General features: G+C 39.2%; 1 protein-coding gene across 1 annotated transcript; it reads left to right on the top strand.

Moving 5' to 3' along the window:
* The first annotated feature begins 2344 nt into the window (after nt 1-2344).
* Nucleotides 2345-6424, top strand: LOC124297764 (uncharacterized). Its single transcript, XM_046749074.1, has 2 exons — nt 2345-3290; nt 6129-6424. Exons 1-2 carry the CDS (start codon nt 2345-2347, stop codon nt 6422-6424), a joined length of 1242 nt encoding a protein of 413 aa, XP_046605030.1.
* The last annotated feature ends 8530 nt before the right edge of the window (nt 6425-14954 follow it).

Genomic DNA, 14954 nt, shown 5'->3' with positions numbered 1-14954 from the left:
TTTTTCAACTTACTCGAAACAGACTTTTTCCAACTGGCTCTATCTTCAAGAGCTTTCATTCTTTTCAAAAAATGATAAAAGTATAAAATGTGTTAATAAGTCCAGGCTTTCTGAAAAAAAATGTTTGAAAATTTTTCAAACCACACAATTCTAAAATTTTTTCGAAAAAAAAATCAAAATTTTCTGAATTGCGACACCTTCGATTTTCCTGAAACTTTTCACTTGCATTCGACCAATTACAATGAAGTTTTCCTCTGAAGGAAATTATGGACTTCCGATTCGTTTAGGAGTTACACCATCATAAGTGCCGAAAAATTGGAAATATTTTACGCAAATCAATCTTAACTTCGATCAGACAAGTTTTCATGTTACAAAAATGCGTGTTTGCTGAAAAAAAAACTTTTCGGAATATCCCAAACAATATAAATAAAAACGAGATCACAATTTTTCTTTTCTATGCCAAATATATTTTCAGGTAGAAAATTTCTAAATATAAATACAATAAGTTTTTACGTGGTTTGCCGATAATCAAATGAGTTCGACATTCGGTCGATTCCGAATAAAACTTTGAGCGAACTTTGCCATCCGCAAGTGGAATTAATGCGTCTAAAAAGATTTTCATGCCAATGTGTTCAAAATGTCGTAAAACGTCGAGCAAACACATTTTTTTCAAAATTCAGTAAGTATATGTGTGTGTGTGTGTAGTTGACGCTCTCTAACTTTCGTGAATTTCAAGCTATGGTTATGATTTTTTTTCCACAAATTGGGTAGCGTACGAGGTCGATTGGTATTGAATTGCGTGTACTGTATGTGACAAAAATAGTTGTACGCTCTCTAACTTTCGTGAATTTGAAGCGATGGTTATGATTTTTTTTTCACAAATTACGTAAATTTAGAGCTATGGAGCTGAATTTATTTACACAAATGAATTGGAGGACAAGGATGATTAAGATTGAATTTCACAAGGGATTCTTGAGGGATTCAAAAATCATTAGAACACACTATGATTGATTTCCGTTGATTTTTTGGATTTTTCGATACTTATGATGGTGTAACTCCTAAACGAATCGGAAGTCCATAATTTCTTTTGGAGGAAAACTTGATTGTAACTGATCGAATGCAAGTAAAAAGTTTCAGGAAAATCGAAGGTGTCGCAATTCAGAAAATTTTGATTTTTTTTCGGAAAAATTGGAGAATTGTGAGGTTGGAAAAATTTTCAAAATTTTTTTTCAGAAAGCCTGGACTTATTGACACATTTTATACTTTTATCATTTTTTGAAAAGAATGAAAGCTCTTGAAGATAGAGCCAGTTGAAAAAAGTCTGTTTCGAAAAAGTTGAAAAATTGGGAAATTCATGAAATCGACACAGGTGGCCTAATCGAAAAACGGCCGAACACATATTCTTTTTTTTCGATAGACGAATTGAGAAAAAAATTGACACCAAGATCGGCGTCGGTGACCTTCACCGATTAGGTGGAATGGTGTGGAATATCTCGTATGTATCACGAAAGTTTCAAGGTTTTCGTTGTTAAAGAGAAGAAAAAGGAGAATAAATTTGTTCTAAAAGTTGTGTAATTGGATAAAAAATTTTCTTACATTCTTTCAAACAGAAAATCCCCCTTTTCATCACGTACCAGACAGGCCGCCACACCCGCCTGATAAACGATCACGTGATTTCGAGGGTTGTTATCGTCATTACGGTCACCGTTCGCCATGTGCACGCTCATTGCCAATCTTACTGACTGTACCAGAAAATCGTAAGGTATTCCGAATATCCACTCTATAGGCACCCGCACATGTTGTGAAATGTTTACATACTCCATTTTCTTTTTTTCTTGAAAATAATCTGAAAACAACGCACATCCGTTAAATTATTTCTATTCACTCAAGTAAAATCGAAAATTGTTCTACACTCAGGGTAAAAAAACTGTATGAGTGCACTGATTTCAATCACCCACCTTCACAGTCTGCAAGCTCAACAGTTAATGATTTCATCAGACGGACGGAGCACCCCACTCTTCGTACAGCTTCTGTTGTGAAAACGTGCCTTTAGGTCGCGCCACCTATGGTGTTTCTATAGAGTCGTAGACGACCGCTGAGTCAGTACTTGTGGACACGGGCCACAGAGCAGACACGCTCCTAAACACACGCTCTCGCTATCCTACTATTTTATACCTTATTTCTCGTGTACTTCATTTGTATAAACCCGTCAGTCCCGAGTCCTCAACATGGTGTCAGAAGTCGGTATTTAAACTGAACTTCAACGAGATAAAAAAGTGTAAGGTTAGCGCACATTCCTTTATCGTGTAACTGTTGCCGTGCAAAAAAAAAAAAGGAGAACAAGATGGCGAATGGTCCACAAACATCAAGAGGTGCGACGCAGACGGCTAACGAAGCTTCAAATACTACGTCTAAAGTTAATTCTCCCCGAGAATTTGAGTTTACTAAACCAGAGGCATGGCCGGTTTGGATTAAACGTTTTGAGAGATATTTATCTGTGGCTGGCCTGACAAATAAGTCAGAAAAAGAAAAAGTTGATTTGCCATGCTACACAATGGGCGAAGAAGCCGAAGATATCTTGTTACGTATATTTCCTAACCTCGTGAATGAGACTCTTTACAGTGAGGTTAAGAAAAGATTTGACGAGTATTTTTCTCCAAAAAAGAACGTTATATTTGAGAGATACAAGTTTAACTCGAGATTCCAAGAAGAATCTGAAAGTGTTGACTCTTTTATTACGGCTTTGCACGCGTTAGCTGAAAAATGCGATTATGAAACATTAAAAGATGATCTTATTCGTGATCGCATCGTCATCGGGATAAAAGATGTTAGAGCTTCTGAACGATTACAGCTCACTCCAAATCTCACGCTAGAAAATGCAATTACGTTAGTGCGACAAGCGGAGATGCAAGAAAAGCAAAATAAAGTTTTGCGCTCAAAGAACCCAGAAAAAAGTGAAGTGAATCGTATTATAAAAAAGAAGCCTAGTGTTAAAAAAAGTAACGAAAAACATGGAGATACAGCGAAAAGCGAAAATTGCTCTCGCTGCGGTTTACGAAAACATCATTCGAAGAAGTGCCCTGCACTCAACTCAACTTGTCGAAACTGCGGGAAGAAGAACCACTGGGACAAGGTGTGTCGGAGCAAGTCGATCAACGCCATACACGGTGCGGATCCCGAAGAAGACGACACGAGCGAAGATGTTTTCAACACACACTTCATCGGAGCAGTGAAACGTAAACAAAACAATTCTCGCGATTACACAGCAGAGTTCGAGGTTTTAAATCTTGGTAAAAACGTTACGTTTAATATAGATACGTGTGCAGATGTTTCTTGTATTCCATATAAATTTGCAGAGCGCGAATTTCATAGTAAAATCCAAAATACTAAACAAGTTATTTACAGCGCGGATGGTAAAAAAATGTCAGTCATGGGTTTTGTGTACTTGAAGTTAAAAAAAGCAAACGTTGTAGAAAATGTAAAAGCCTATGTAATTAAAGGATTAGATCGATTTTTATTAGGCAAGCCAGACATTGAACAATTCAATTTAGTAAAATTTGTTAATGCTTTGGAAACTAAAAAAATTGCCGAAAAGTCTTATTGTAAATTTGATCCGATAAAAGAGTATCCAAACGTTTTTAATGGCTTAGGAAAATTTAAACGTAAGTTAACTATACCATTAAAAGAAAATATTAAGCCGCATGCGCAAACGACCCCTCGCGTTGTACCTATTCCTTTGATGAAAAAATTAAAAGAAAATTTGATCGATATGCAAAAAAAAGGCATTATAGCTCCAGTAAACGAACCGACGGAATGGTGTAGTCCAATTGTATGCGCGCCAAAAGGTGACGGTATTAGAGTTTGCGGAGATTATACGATTTTAAATGATAGTGTCAAACGCAGTGTTTATCCAATTTTAAAGGTGGATGTAGCCTTAGCTAGAATAAAAGGTGCGAAATTTTTCTCAAAACTAGATGCAAATTCCGAGTATAATCAAGTCGAATTATCCGAGGAAAGTCAAGCTCTAACTACTTTTATTACCCCTTTCGGTAGATTCAAAAGTAAGCGTTTGCCATTTGGTATAAATTGCGCGTCAGATTATTTTTCGGAAATGTTCGTGAAATTATTTGCCGATTTACCAAATGTCATCTGTCAAGTTGACGACGTTATGATTTTTGCGGAAACGATAGATGAGCACGATCAACTATTGAGAACTGTGCTGGAACGGTTAGATAACGAAGGCGTCACCGCCAATAAATCTAAATGCTGTTTCGGTGTCACTGTAATTGATTTTTTAGGCCACCGAATATCTCAGAAAGGTATAGAAATATTACCTGAAAGATTAGAAGCCATAAGCAAATTTCCAGAACCGAACGATGTTAAAAGCTTACAGCAATTTTTAGGTACAATTAATTTTGTAGCCAAGTTTGTTCCCAACAAATCGATGCTATTAGAGCCGCTTACCGCATTGTTAAAAAGTGATACTGAATTTGTATGGGGTGAATCACAAAAGAAAGCCTTTCAAAGCTTAAAATCTGCATTATTAAAAGCACCGGTTTTAGCTCACTTCGATTATGAAAAAGATGTAATCATTCAAGCTGACGCGTCAAGTTACGGTCTCGGAGCCGCACTTATGCAGCAAAATAAAGACGGAACGCGCGAAATCGTGGCATATGTATCGAGAACGCTAACGTCAACAGAACGTAAATACAGCCAAATTGAAAAAGAAGCTTTGGCGCTCTCAGCTGCCTCAGATAAATTTAAAGATTACATAACAGGCATAGAGGTAACTTTGGAGACGGATCATAAACCGCTCCTGCAAATTTTAAAAACAAAACCTTTGGACGAAATAACTCCTCGTTTGCAAAGAATTCGAATGCGTCTTATGCGTTATAATTATAAAATTGTTCATGTACCGGGAAAACAATTAGTATTAGCGGATACACTTTCACGTTATCCATTGGAATGTAATACAAAATATGACCTTTGCGACGAAGCCGATGCTTATGTAAATCTCATTATTAAAAGTTTACCTGTACAACAAAATTACTTACAAAAAATAGGCGAAGAACAAAAAACTGATTTTATTTGTTCAAAAATAATTGACTATTGTTTAAATAAGTGGCCAGAGAAGACTCAGTTACCAGACGGTTTATTTCCTTATTTTCAACTTAAAGAAAGTTTTTCATATGTACAAGATTTGTTGCTATATAATGACAGATTAGTAATTCCACCTTCTCTGCAACTTGAGATTTTAAATAAATTGCATGAAGGACACTTGGGAATAAGCAAATGTCGTGATAGAGCTAAACAATCAATCTGGTGGCTGGGACTAGGCTCACAATTAAAAAATCTCATTGAATTCTGTCCAAAATGTATAGAAAATAGAAGCAATGTAAAAGAACCATTTGTAAAAGAAAATTTTCCGGACAGACCTTGGCAAAAAATCGGAATTGATTTTTTTAAGCTGAAAAAATGGTATATGATTACCACCGATTATTATTCTCGTTTTTTCGAAATATCAGAAATGCCTTCTTTGACTGAAGAAAATACAATTGAAAAATGTAAAGAGTTATTCAGTAGGTATGGTAATCCTGAATGTATACGAAGCGACGGCGGAACTCAGTTCTCAAAAAAGTTTCTACAATTTTGTAAAAAGTTAGATATAATTCATGTAACTAGCTCGCCAAAATATTCTCAAAGTAATGGTGAAGTTGAGTCCGCAGTAAAGATCGCAAAAAAGATAATCGCAAAATCGGATGATGTCTATTTAGGTTTACAAGCGTATAGAACATCTCCACTTGAAAACGGTTATTCACCTGCGGAATTAATGTTTTCGCGTAAAATCAGATCGATTGTTCCTATGCATCCGAAACAATTAGGTACTTTTATTGATCATAAAAAAATCTCAATTAAAGAAAAAGAGAGAAAAGATAAGCAGGAATATTATTATAATAAGCGTCATCGCGTGACAAATTTATCTAAATTATCTGTAAAAGACAAAGTTTGGGTTATTGATATGCGACGCTACGCTGAAATCACTGAGATATGTGATAGCCCTAATGCATACATGGTTAGAACCATGAGTGGAAGTATTGTAAAGCGTAATAGATGGCTTTTGATTCCAGCACCTTACATCGAAAAGGTGAACTCACGTAACAAGGATCCAGTTATCCTACCGTGCGAATTAACTCAGGTATCTCAATCACGTAACAATGTAAATCCTGAAAATAATGTATCATTGCGTGTAACAAATCAAAATGCTAATAATATATCTGTAAACCAAGAAGCTAACAGTAATCAATGTTCCGAAATGCAGTCAACAGCTGTTCAACAAGTATTGCCGATTAGGTCCAATACGAACGAAGATGTACGTAAGTCAAGTCGCAACAGACAACCGACAAAACGCTTTGGCATTGATTAATGTAATTCACCTATGTAAATCCTTCTATCGTAATCCATTACATAAATGTGTAATATTATAAAATATGGATCTTTAATAAAAAAGGAAGGATGTTGTGAAAACGTGCCTTTAGGTCGCGCCACCTATGGTGTTTCTATAGAGTCGTAGACGACCGCTGAGTCAGTACTTGTGGACACGGGCCACAGAGCAGACACGCTCCTAAACACACGCTCTCGCTATCCTACTATTTTATACCTTATTTCTCGTGTACTTCATTTGTATAAACCCGTCAGTCCCGAGTCCTCAACAGCTTCTTCATATGTTTGAGGTTCACGATTACACTAATACGAAATCATAAGGTGGTTGATACTTGTCGGTTACGTTTGCAGGATATATCCTTCTCACTCTGTCCTACTGCACTAGTGCTTAGACCTCGAAATCGTGAAAATGACACCGTGGGGCAAAGTAAAATATCCCTGTAACGCTCTCGGTGAACGATATCTACTAAGCCTATCACAGTTCCATGTATAACTCTAGCGATTCGTTCACTTTTACGGCTCTCTCACGTACATGAGGCCTGCGAAACTTCTTCGCCAAGTTCCAAGAACTGCCTTGCCATTTTCCACGCGCTGCAAGTTCGTTCGAGTAATATCTTGAAATTTTTTTCACTGAAGAATATTGCATACGGTGTTCACGAATTTTCGGCAATGTGTGAGTCACGTCGTTGTTTACCCATGAAAGGGACCGTGTCAGCGTTGAGCGGTCATTCAAGAGTAAGCTTTGCAACTCTATCTGTGTGAAGTGCGTGATCGAAAGAAGAAGAAACATGGATTCCGAAAAGTGTTTGAAATTAATACAAATCATGGATACGGCGTTCAAGATCTTATCTGAAAAATCGTCACCGGCAGAGATTGCAAAATGGATTCGATTCGGAACCCAAAATACCAGACTTTTGAATAAAATCTTACGTAACTACGCCTCAACAATCGGGGAGAAGACAAGAATTTTGACTACAATTGGAATTCTGAAATCGTTGACAGTCAAATTTCAAAAATTTCAAAAAGTGGGTGACGGATTACGAAGCCGATGAAGAAGCGATCGAGTACGGTGGGAAGATTTGGAAACAGCTTTCGAGAGTCGAATTCGAACAGGAGCCATTATCAATCTGCCGCATAAAGATTTGAACAGGTTTTTGGAAGATGCGAAACACCTCTTCGTTGCAAGACTGAAGAAAATACTACGAAAAGTGAAAACTTTACAAGCAAACTGTGTGTTGTGTTGTAAATTCAATATAACGAAAAACGATGAACTTGTTGAAGAAATGAAATATTTTATCACCAGAAACCAGATCATCCTCCAGCCAGCTGACATACACGGGTGGTTCGAAGAGAACGTAAAGTAAAAAGTGTTGGCCAAGGTGGTAGATTTTCAAGAGAAAGACTCTGGTTGGTCGCTAACTGAAATAATCAATTTGACTTTGAATATCAGCAAGTACGTGCCACTGCGAGGCGGTGTGTTCACATACACACCGCTACCCAAAAATATTCAAGATAAGAAGGCTGTCGTCAACATCCGTAAAAGCGACTCATATTGCTTTCTATGGTCGGTCACCGCAGCCCTCTTTCCAGCCAATAACAATCCCAGCGAAATCACTTCATATCCACATTTCAGCTCAGTGCTACAATACGACGGTTTACATTTTCCAATGTCTTTAGACCAGATTCCAAAATTTGAGAAACTTAACAAACTTCCAATTAACGTTTATGGTATAGATAGTACGGAAAAACAAAAGCGCAGTGATATTGTACCCATCTATTTAAGCCGAAACAAGTCTGATAAACCTACAATCCATCTTTTAGTGATAGAGTCTGAAAATGACGATGACGATGATGGAATGGAAAATATTGAAAAGAATGTGACACATCATTTTGCATGGATGCGGAATTTATCGTGGTTGACAAGTATCCAAATTTCTGAACGTAATAGTCTTACTTGGTTGTGCGATAGGTGCCTATCACACTTTCAATCTGTAAGGTGTTTGTTCGAGCACAATGTAGATTGCATGAATTTGAATAAAACCAAAGTTGTCTTACCAGAAGAAGAGGACAAGATTCTCAAATTTGAAAATTTTCAACACAAAGAAACTGATCCGTTCTGCGTTTACGCAGATCTAGGATGTTTACTGCAGCCCACCCTTCAAAGTTTTGGGAAAAATAGAACAATTCATCAGAAGCATCTTCCGTATAGTGTAGCTTACTATCTACATTGTGCGTTTGACGATTCGCTTCTAAAATTCAAAATTGATGGCGGAGAAACTTGCATCCAATGGTTTGTGAATGAGTTAAAGGAATTGGCACATTCGTTACAGGGATACTACATGACTGTTGTACAGATGGAACCACTAAATTTCAATCAGATCAACGAATTTGATTTATCGGCGGTCTGTCATATTTGTGAAAAACCGTTCACACCCACAGACGTGAAACATCGGGATCACTGTCATTTCACGGGAAAGTACCGTGGTGCAGCTCACCGCAGCTGTAATCTAAATTACCAAAATTCGCACACTATCCCAGTGATATTCCACAATCTGTCGGGTTACGATTCGCATTTTCTGATCAAAGCCCTGGCAACGTCATTCGAAGGTACTGTTGAACTATTACCTGTTAATGAATACAAGTACATTTCGTTGAAAATATGTAAATTTGAACAACTGGTGAATTTGAAAAATTAACGACGGAGCCAGGAATCGAACCTGGTATCTAGCGATGCTTTACCGGATACTTACTCCACTAGACCACCTAGCCGCCCTGACTCTGTTGTCATTAATTTCTCTCATAACCAGTGAGTTCAAATTTGTTTTCATGTGCCCGATTTGTATGAGTAAGAATTTCTTCTCTGCATGCACGATGTAAAGAGACCGTAGTGTGTAGATGTTATGTTTACCCTTTCAATCCTTTGCTTCCGATGAGAAGCCCGTAAGACGGCAATGCCATCTAATAAATGAGATGCGGGTGTGCAAATCATTAATCTACGAGTGAATTTTGTTGAAAATATGTTATACAAATCGGGCACATGAAAACAAATTTGAACTCACTAGTTATAAGAGAAATTAATGACAACAGAGTCAGGGCGGCTAGGTGGTCTACTGGAGTAAGTCTCCGGTAAAGCATCGCTAGATACCAGGTTCAATTCCTGGCTCCGTCGTTAATTTATCAAATTCACCAGTTGTTCAAATTTACATATTTTCAACAAAATTCTCTCGTAGATTAATGATTTGCACACCCACATCTCATTTATTAGACGGCATTGCCGTCTTACGGGCTTCTCATCGGAAGCAAAGGATTGAAAGGGTAAACATAACATCTACACACTACAGTCTCCTTACATCGTGCATGCAGAGAAGAAATTCTTACACAAGTACATTTCCTTCACTAAATTCGTTAAGGGAGCGAATGTAACCTTCCGTTTCATAGATTCGTACCGTTTCATGCCTAGCAGCCTCGATAAATTATCATCGTATCTGGACGATTGTCAAAAAACAATAACACGTAAATTCTGCAGTAGCTTGCACAAACTTCAGTTACTGAGTAGGTAAGGTGTCTTCCCGTACGGATACATAGAAGGTTGGGAGAAGCTCGAGGAGAAACATTTACTAGCCACAGAAAAGTTCTATTCAAAATTGAATGACGGGAATATATCAGACGACGATTACGCACACGCGTGCGACGTATGGCGAACTTTGAACGTTCGGGTGAGTATTCGGACTTGTATTTACAGACGGACGTGTTTTCACTGGCTGACGTTTTCAAAATTTTCGACAAAACTGCTGGACGACGTACAAACTGGACCCATTACATTACCACACAGCGCCCGGTCTGTCGTTTGATGCAATATTAAAATGTACAGGCATCGAGCTCGAGCTTCTCACCGACGTAGATATGGTTATGTTTATCGAAAAAAGTATTCGAGGTGGTGTGTCACAGTGTCCGAACAGATACGCAAAGGCCAGCAATAGATATATGGAAGAGAAATTCGATCCAGAAGTCGAAGAATCTTATCTCATGTACTTTGGCGTTGATAATTTGTACGTTGCGGCTATGAACTTTGCTCTGCCGTGTAATTCCTTCGAATGAGTATCGGGTTTCAGAAAGTGCGACGTTCTTGCCATCTCGGACGATGCGGAGTTTGGTTACATGCTGGAGGTAGATTTGGAATATCCTGAGGAACTGCGTGAAACTCATAAAGATTTACCATTGTGTCCGGAGCACTATGTACCTCTAATTTCGAACAATAAACAGCTGAAATTGACGACCACGCTACTTTCCAAGAAAAACTACGTTGTTTACTATAGCGTTTTGAAACAATGCTCACAATTAGGCCTAAAATTACTCAAAATTCACAGAGTTCTCAAATTCAGGTAAACCCCGTGGCTCAAAAAATACATAGATTTGAGTACTGATTTGGGGAAAAAATCTCACAACAAATTCGAAAAAAATTTTTACAAACTCAAGAACAACGCAGTTTTTGGCAAAACAATGGAAAACGTGCGAGAGTACAAAGATGTTCGACTGATCACCGAATGGGATGGACCGTACGGTGCTAGAGCTACTATAGCCAAACATAATTTTCACAGCTGCACCGTTTTCGACAAAGAGATGATTATCGTCGAAATGAGTAAGACCAAAGTCAAGTTGGATAAACCATTGTATGCAGGTTTCTCCATCCTGGATTTGTCTGAAACACATATCTACGATTTTCATCATAATTATATTAAACGGAAATTTGGCAACCGAACAAAATTAATGTATACGGATACCGACAGTTTGATTGACAACTTCACCGTCCCCGACATACACGAACATATGAAGAAGGACTTGCATAAATTCGATACGTCTGATTATCCGCTTGATATCGCTCATGGAATGCCTCTAGCGAACAAAAAAGTTCTCGGCTCAATGAAAGATGAAAATAACCGGAAAATAATTTTGGAATTTGTAGGATTAAGAGCAAAATTGTACGCATTCCTAGTCTTGCGAGATGAGAAAGACAATAAACGTGCCAAAGGTGTGAAAAGATCAGCGTTGAGAAAAATAACTTTCAACGATTATTTGGAATGTGCTTTGAAACGAGAAACTTTTTCTACAAAACAGCATTTGATATTAAGTCGAAAGCACGAGGTATACACTGTAGAACAGCAGAAAGTGGCGCTGAGCTGGAATGACGACAAGCGGATCATGTTTCACAACACAACCGACACGCTTCTGTGGAGTTACAAGCCTGCACCTTAGCTTTGTAATTACCACATCGTAATCTATGTAGGACTTAATTTATAACTGTACCATGATGTATAAGATATTATTATGTGAATGGTGAATGAGAACAGTCCGAAATATGGAAAATTGTACAACGATGCATATGTCTGTCGAATGTCTAAAAAATAAAGATGCATACTTGTTTTGTGTCGGATATAAAATGAATAGGCACATACGTTTTTACAAAAAATTCATTTATTCAAATGTTACATGTCCGATTCGTTTATCAAACTGTTGTGTGTATTGTCGTAACCTAACCTTTCAACTTATATTTTCCTTCAACGCTTCTTGAGCACCTGCTCCACCGGATAAATATCCGGATGTTGAACCTTGAGGAGCTCTTGTTCGTAGATACTACCAGCGATGGGTCGATTTCGGTAGTCTTTGAGCTTGTACGTCACAGGATAAGTATTTTCCACTCGACTTATCGTGAATATTTCAGTCGTCCAATTGGGAGTGTAACCTTTTTCGAAAACATTTTTGAATTTGTTGATTGGAACTTTGTCGCCAGATTTAAATTTTGCCGATATGGTAACTATTGCTCGAAGCCCTCCGTACGCCTGACGTACTAACAGCTTTTTGTTTGCAACGATGACATCCGACTGTTTCATTCTTATCGTTCGGTGTTTGACGTTGTTGTAAGCCGAAACCAAATCAGGTGAAATGTCGAGCCACTTGTAGCTTCCTTGCATGCCAAACCGTGTCCACATCTTACCTTTCAGCGTCAGATTGAAACGTTCACATATCGAAGCCTTCAAATTACTGTACGTGGAGTAAAGTTTGATTCCGTAGCGTGTCATAAGAGATTCAAATTTTGAGTTTTAAAATTCCGTTCCTCTGTCGACGTATAAATTATTCGGTACCCGTCCTTGGACGAGCACATATTCCATTGCCTTCCGAATATCATCTTCAGACTTGCTGTTTATCGGTATAGCCCACGCATACTTTGAAAAAAAATCAATGACTGTGAGCATGTACTTGTAACCTTTGTTCTGTCCAGCGTACGACATCATATCAACAAGATCCGCCTGCCAGGTCTCGTCGATGCCGCGCACGTCTACACATCTACGCGGGTAATTCCGGCGTGCAGGCTTATGCAGTTCCGTCACCAGTGCTTGCTTTTTCTCGTTCATATTCCACCGCTCCTAGTCTGGTGTCCAATTCGGAAATGATTCCTGCGTTTCGAATCGACAGGTCTCTGCCTGTTTTAAAGTCTGTGTAGGAGGTATCCAAGGCTTTCTCCGTGGTGATCTCCAGAGCTTTGATGATTTGATCAAGGTTGTCGATTTGTTTTCGCAGCACGTTGAATTTCCATCTTGAGGTTTCTGAAGTTACAGTATTGTTCGGCTTTGCGGGATCTGCGACATTGCACAGTCTCTTATTCCGTATATCGTAATGCCCGTCCGCTGTTATTCGAAACCCGACACCTGGAGGACCGCGAGTGCTCGCAACGGTGTTTTTCTTCAGCTAACGTCCGAACACATCGACGCTCATCTCGTAATGATTGCAGTGTCGACGAGAATTGGCTAATAAATGATTCCGGCTTCCCGTAATTCTTCCAGAATCGGCATGATTTCATTTTTGTGACTTGTATTCCCAGCCGCTTGAGACGCCGAAGCAAACAAAGACGTTCCACCAGCTCGTTAGCGTCGTCCCCGAAAATATAATCTGCTTGAACACCTTGTCGAGTAAACCAAGCCTGAGGTAGCAGAACACCTTTGCCCGTACGCTTCGACATCTCTGACGATGGTGATACGCCTTTGCCTGACGTAGAAATATTGAGCAGCTCAGAAATTGAATGCTTGAGTTTGGCGCTCTGAGCGTTTCGGATAGGCTCGGTGGCGCTATAGTACTTTCTGTGAGCATTTGTTGCGAGAAGGATATTTCTGTAACCTTCCTTGTCGTAGCCGGTAACGTGAGCGCTGTTGGGCATCTTTTCAAACAGCAGCTCCAGCAGTCCTTGAGTTTTCGGATAGAGCGTACCGCCTATGCGAATGGAATCGCGCTTGAAGCTCATCGGTGAGTCAGCAACCATCAGCCCGGCAGTAGAAAGACTCCGTACCCCGTACACGGTATCTAACCCGTGCTGTTTTTGTTTATCGGTGAGCATCTCAAGATATTCATTTTCTGATCTCACCGACGATTCCCTGACAGTTTGATTCTCTTCCTCTGCAGTTGCAAAAGAATCTTCTGCTTTTATTTCGTTTTTCGGCTCAACCTTTGTTTCAGTTTCGAGTTCTTCCTTCACCTCTTCCTTGACAAGTTTCGTGCCTCGAGAAACATTGACTAATTCCAGCAGCGGGGTTACCACAGGTTTGAAGACATCCTTCATTGTTTCCTGCAGCGACTCTTTTTCCGTCTTGAGGATTCTGTACTTACGACGAATCGCATTACTCGCTTGAGCGATACGATGCAAGTCTTCTTCTTCCTTACGACTTCCCTGCATGTTGACACAACTAGTTCTGGAAAGCTACTGTTTCGTCGCCTTCTGAAATCGTGTATTTTATTCTTTGTCATGTTCATAAAATTGTCAAATCCCCTCCTATACCGACCATTACCGAGCTCTCTATCCTTGTCGAGCACTACGAACCCATATTTGTCACCGTTCCGGCATGCCGCACACAAGTCTTCGAACTCTACGTACGACATATCAGTGTTTACATGATCGTTGTACACATGTCTTAGATTCATCTCGTCTTGTTTAAATAAGACCAGCAATTGGTGTTGTCGCGCACGAGAAGCTCAGGGATTCGAGCGTACGTCTGACAAAGATAGAAACAGTCTACATCGTGATTTCTATCCATACAAAAGTTCGCGCGTATGTTATCCTGCTTCTCGCACGCTACGTCATTGACTATCATGATCGAGTCAGGTTGCATCTCATTTGCTGCAATGACGTGCTTGTACTCGTTGAAGGGGTGATACTCAACACCATCGACATTTTCGAGCACTTGACTCAGAAACTTGTATTTCGGTTGATTGAGAGATTTTGAGTAAACGTACAGGTTTTCGAATTTCAAACCGTTCGGATGCGTTATTAGCGCAAATAATGCGTTGGTTCTTCCACAGTTAGATAGTCCGCAGAATACCGCACGTACACTACTCGGCAACAATTCGTCACGACGTTTTTTCCGTTTTGTACTCTGCTGCGTAAATTTGTCGGAATTCATCACAGGCAGCTTGGTCGATTGTGTCTCGAACCTCATCCCGAACGTGACTGGCTGGATTTTCTATAA

This window comes from Neodiprion virginianus, chromosome 2 (assembly GCF_021901495.1).
Source record: "Neodiprion virginianus isolate iyNeoVirg1 chromosome 2, iyNeoVirg1.1, whole genome shotgun sequence".
In the NCBI taxonomy this organism is placed as follows: domain Eukaryota; kingdom Metazoa; phylum Arthropoda; class Insecta; order Hymenoptera; family Diprionidae; genus Neodiprion; species Neodiprion virginianus.
Note: the sequence above shows the minus strand (reverse complement) of the source record. Positions and strands in the feature narration are given on the sequence as shown.

Bases quoted from the DNA above. Each gene is read 5' to 3' on its own strand.
- LOC124297764 (XM_046749074.1), top strand. From the start codon at position 2,345: ATGGCGAATGGTCCACAAACATCAAGAGGTGCGACGCAGACGGCTAAC. The intron at 3,291-6,128 runs GTAAAAACGTTA...TTTTGATTCCAG, and splicing joins GTTCGAGGTTTTAAATCTTG to CACCTTACATCGAAAAGGTG.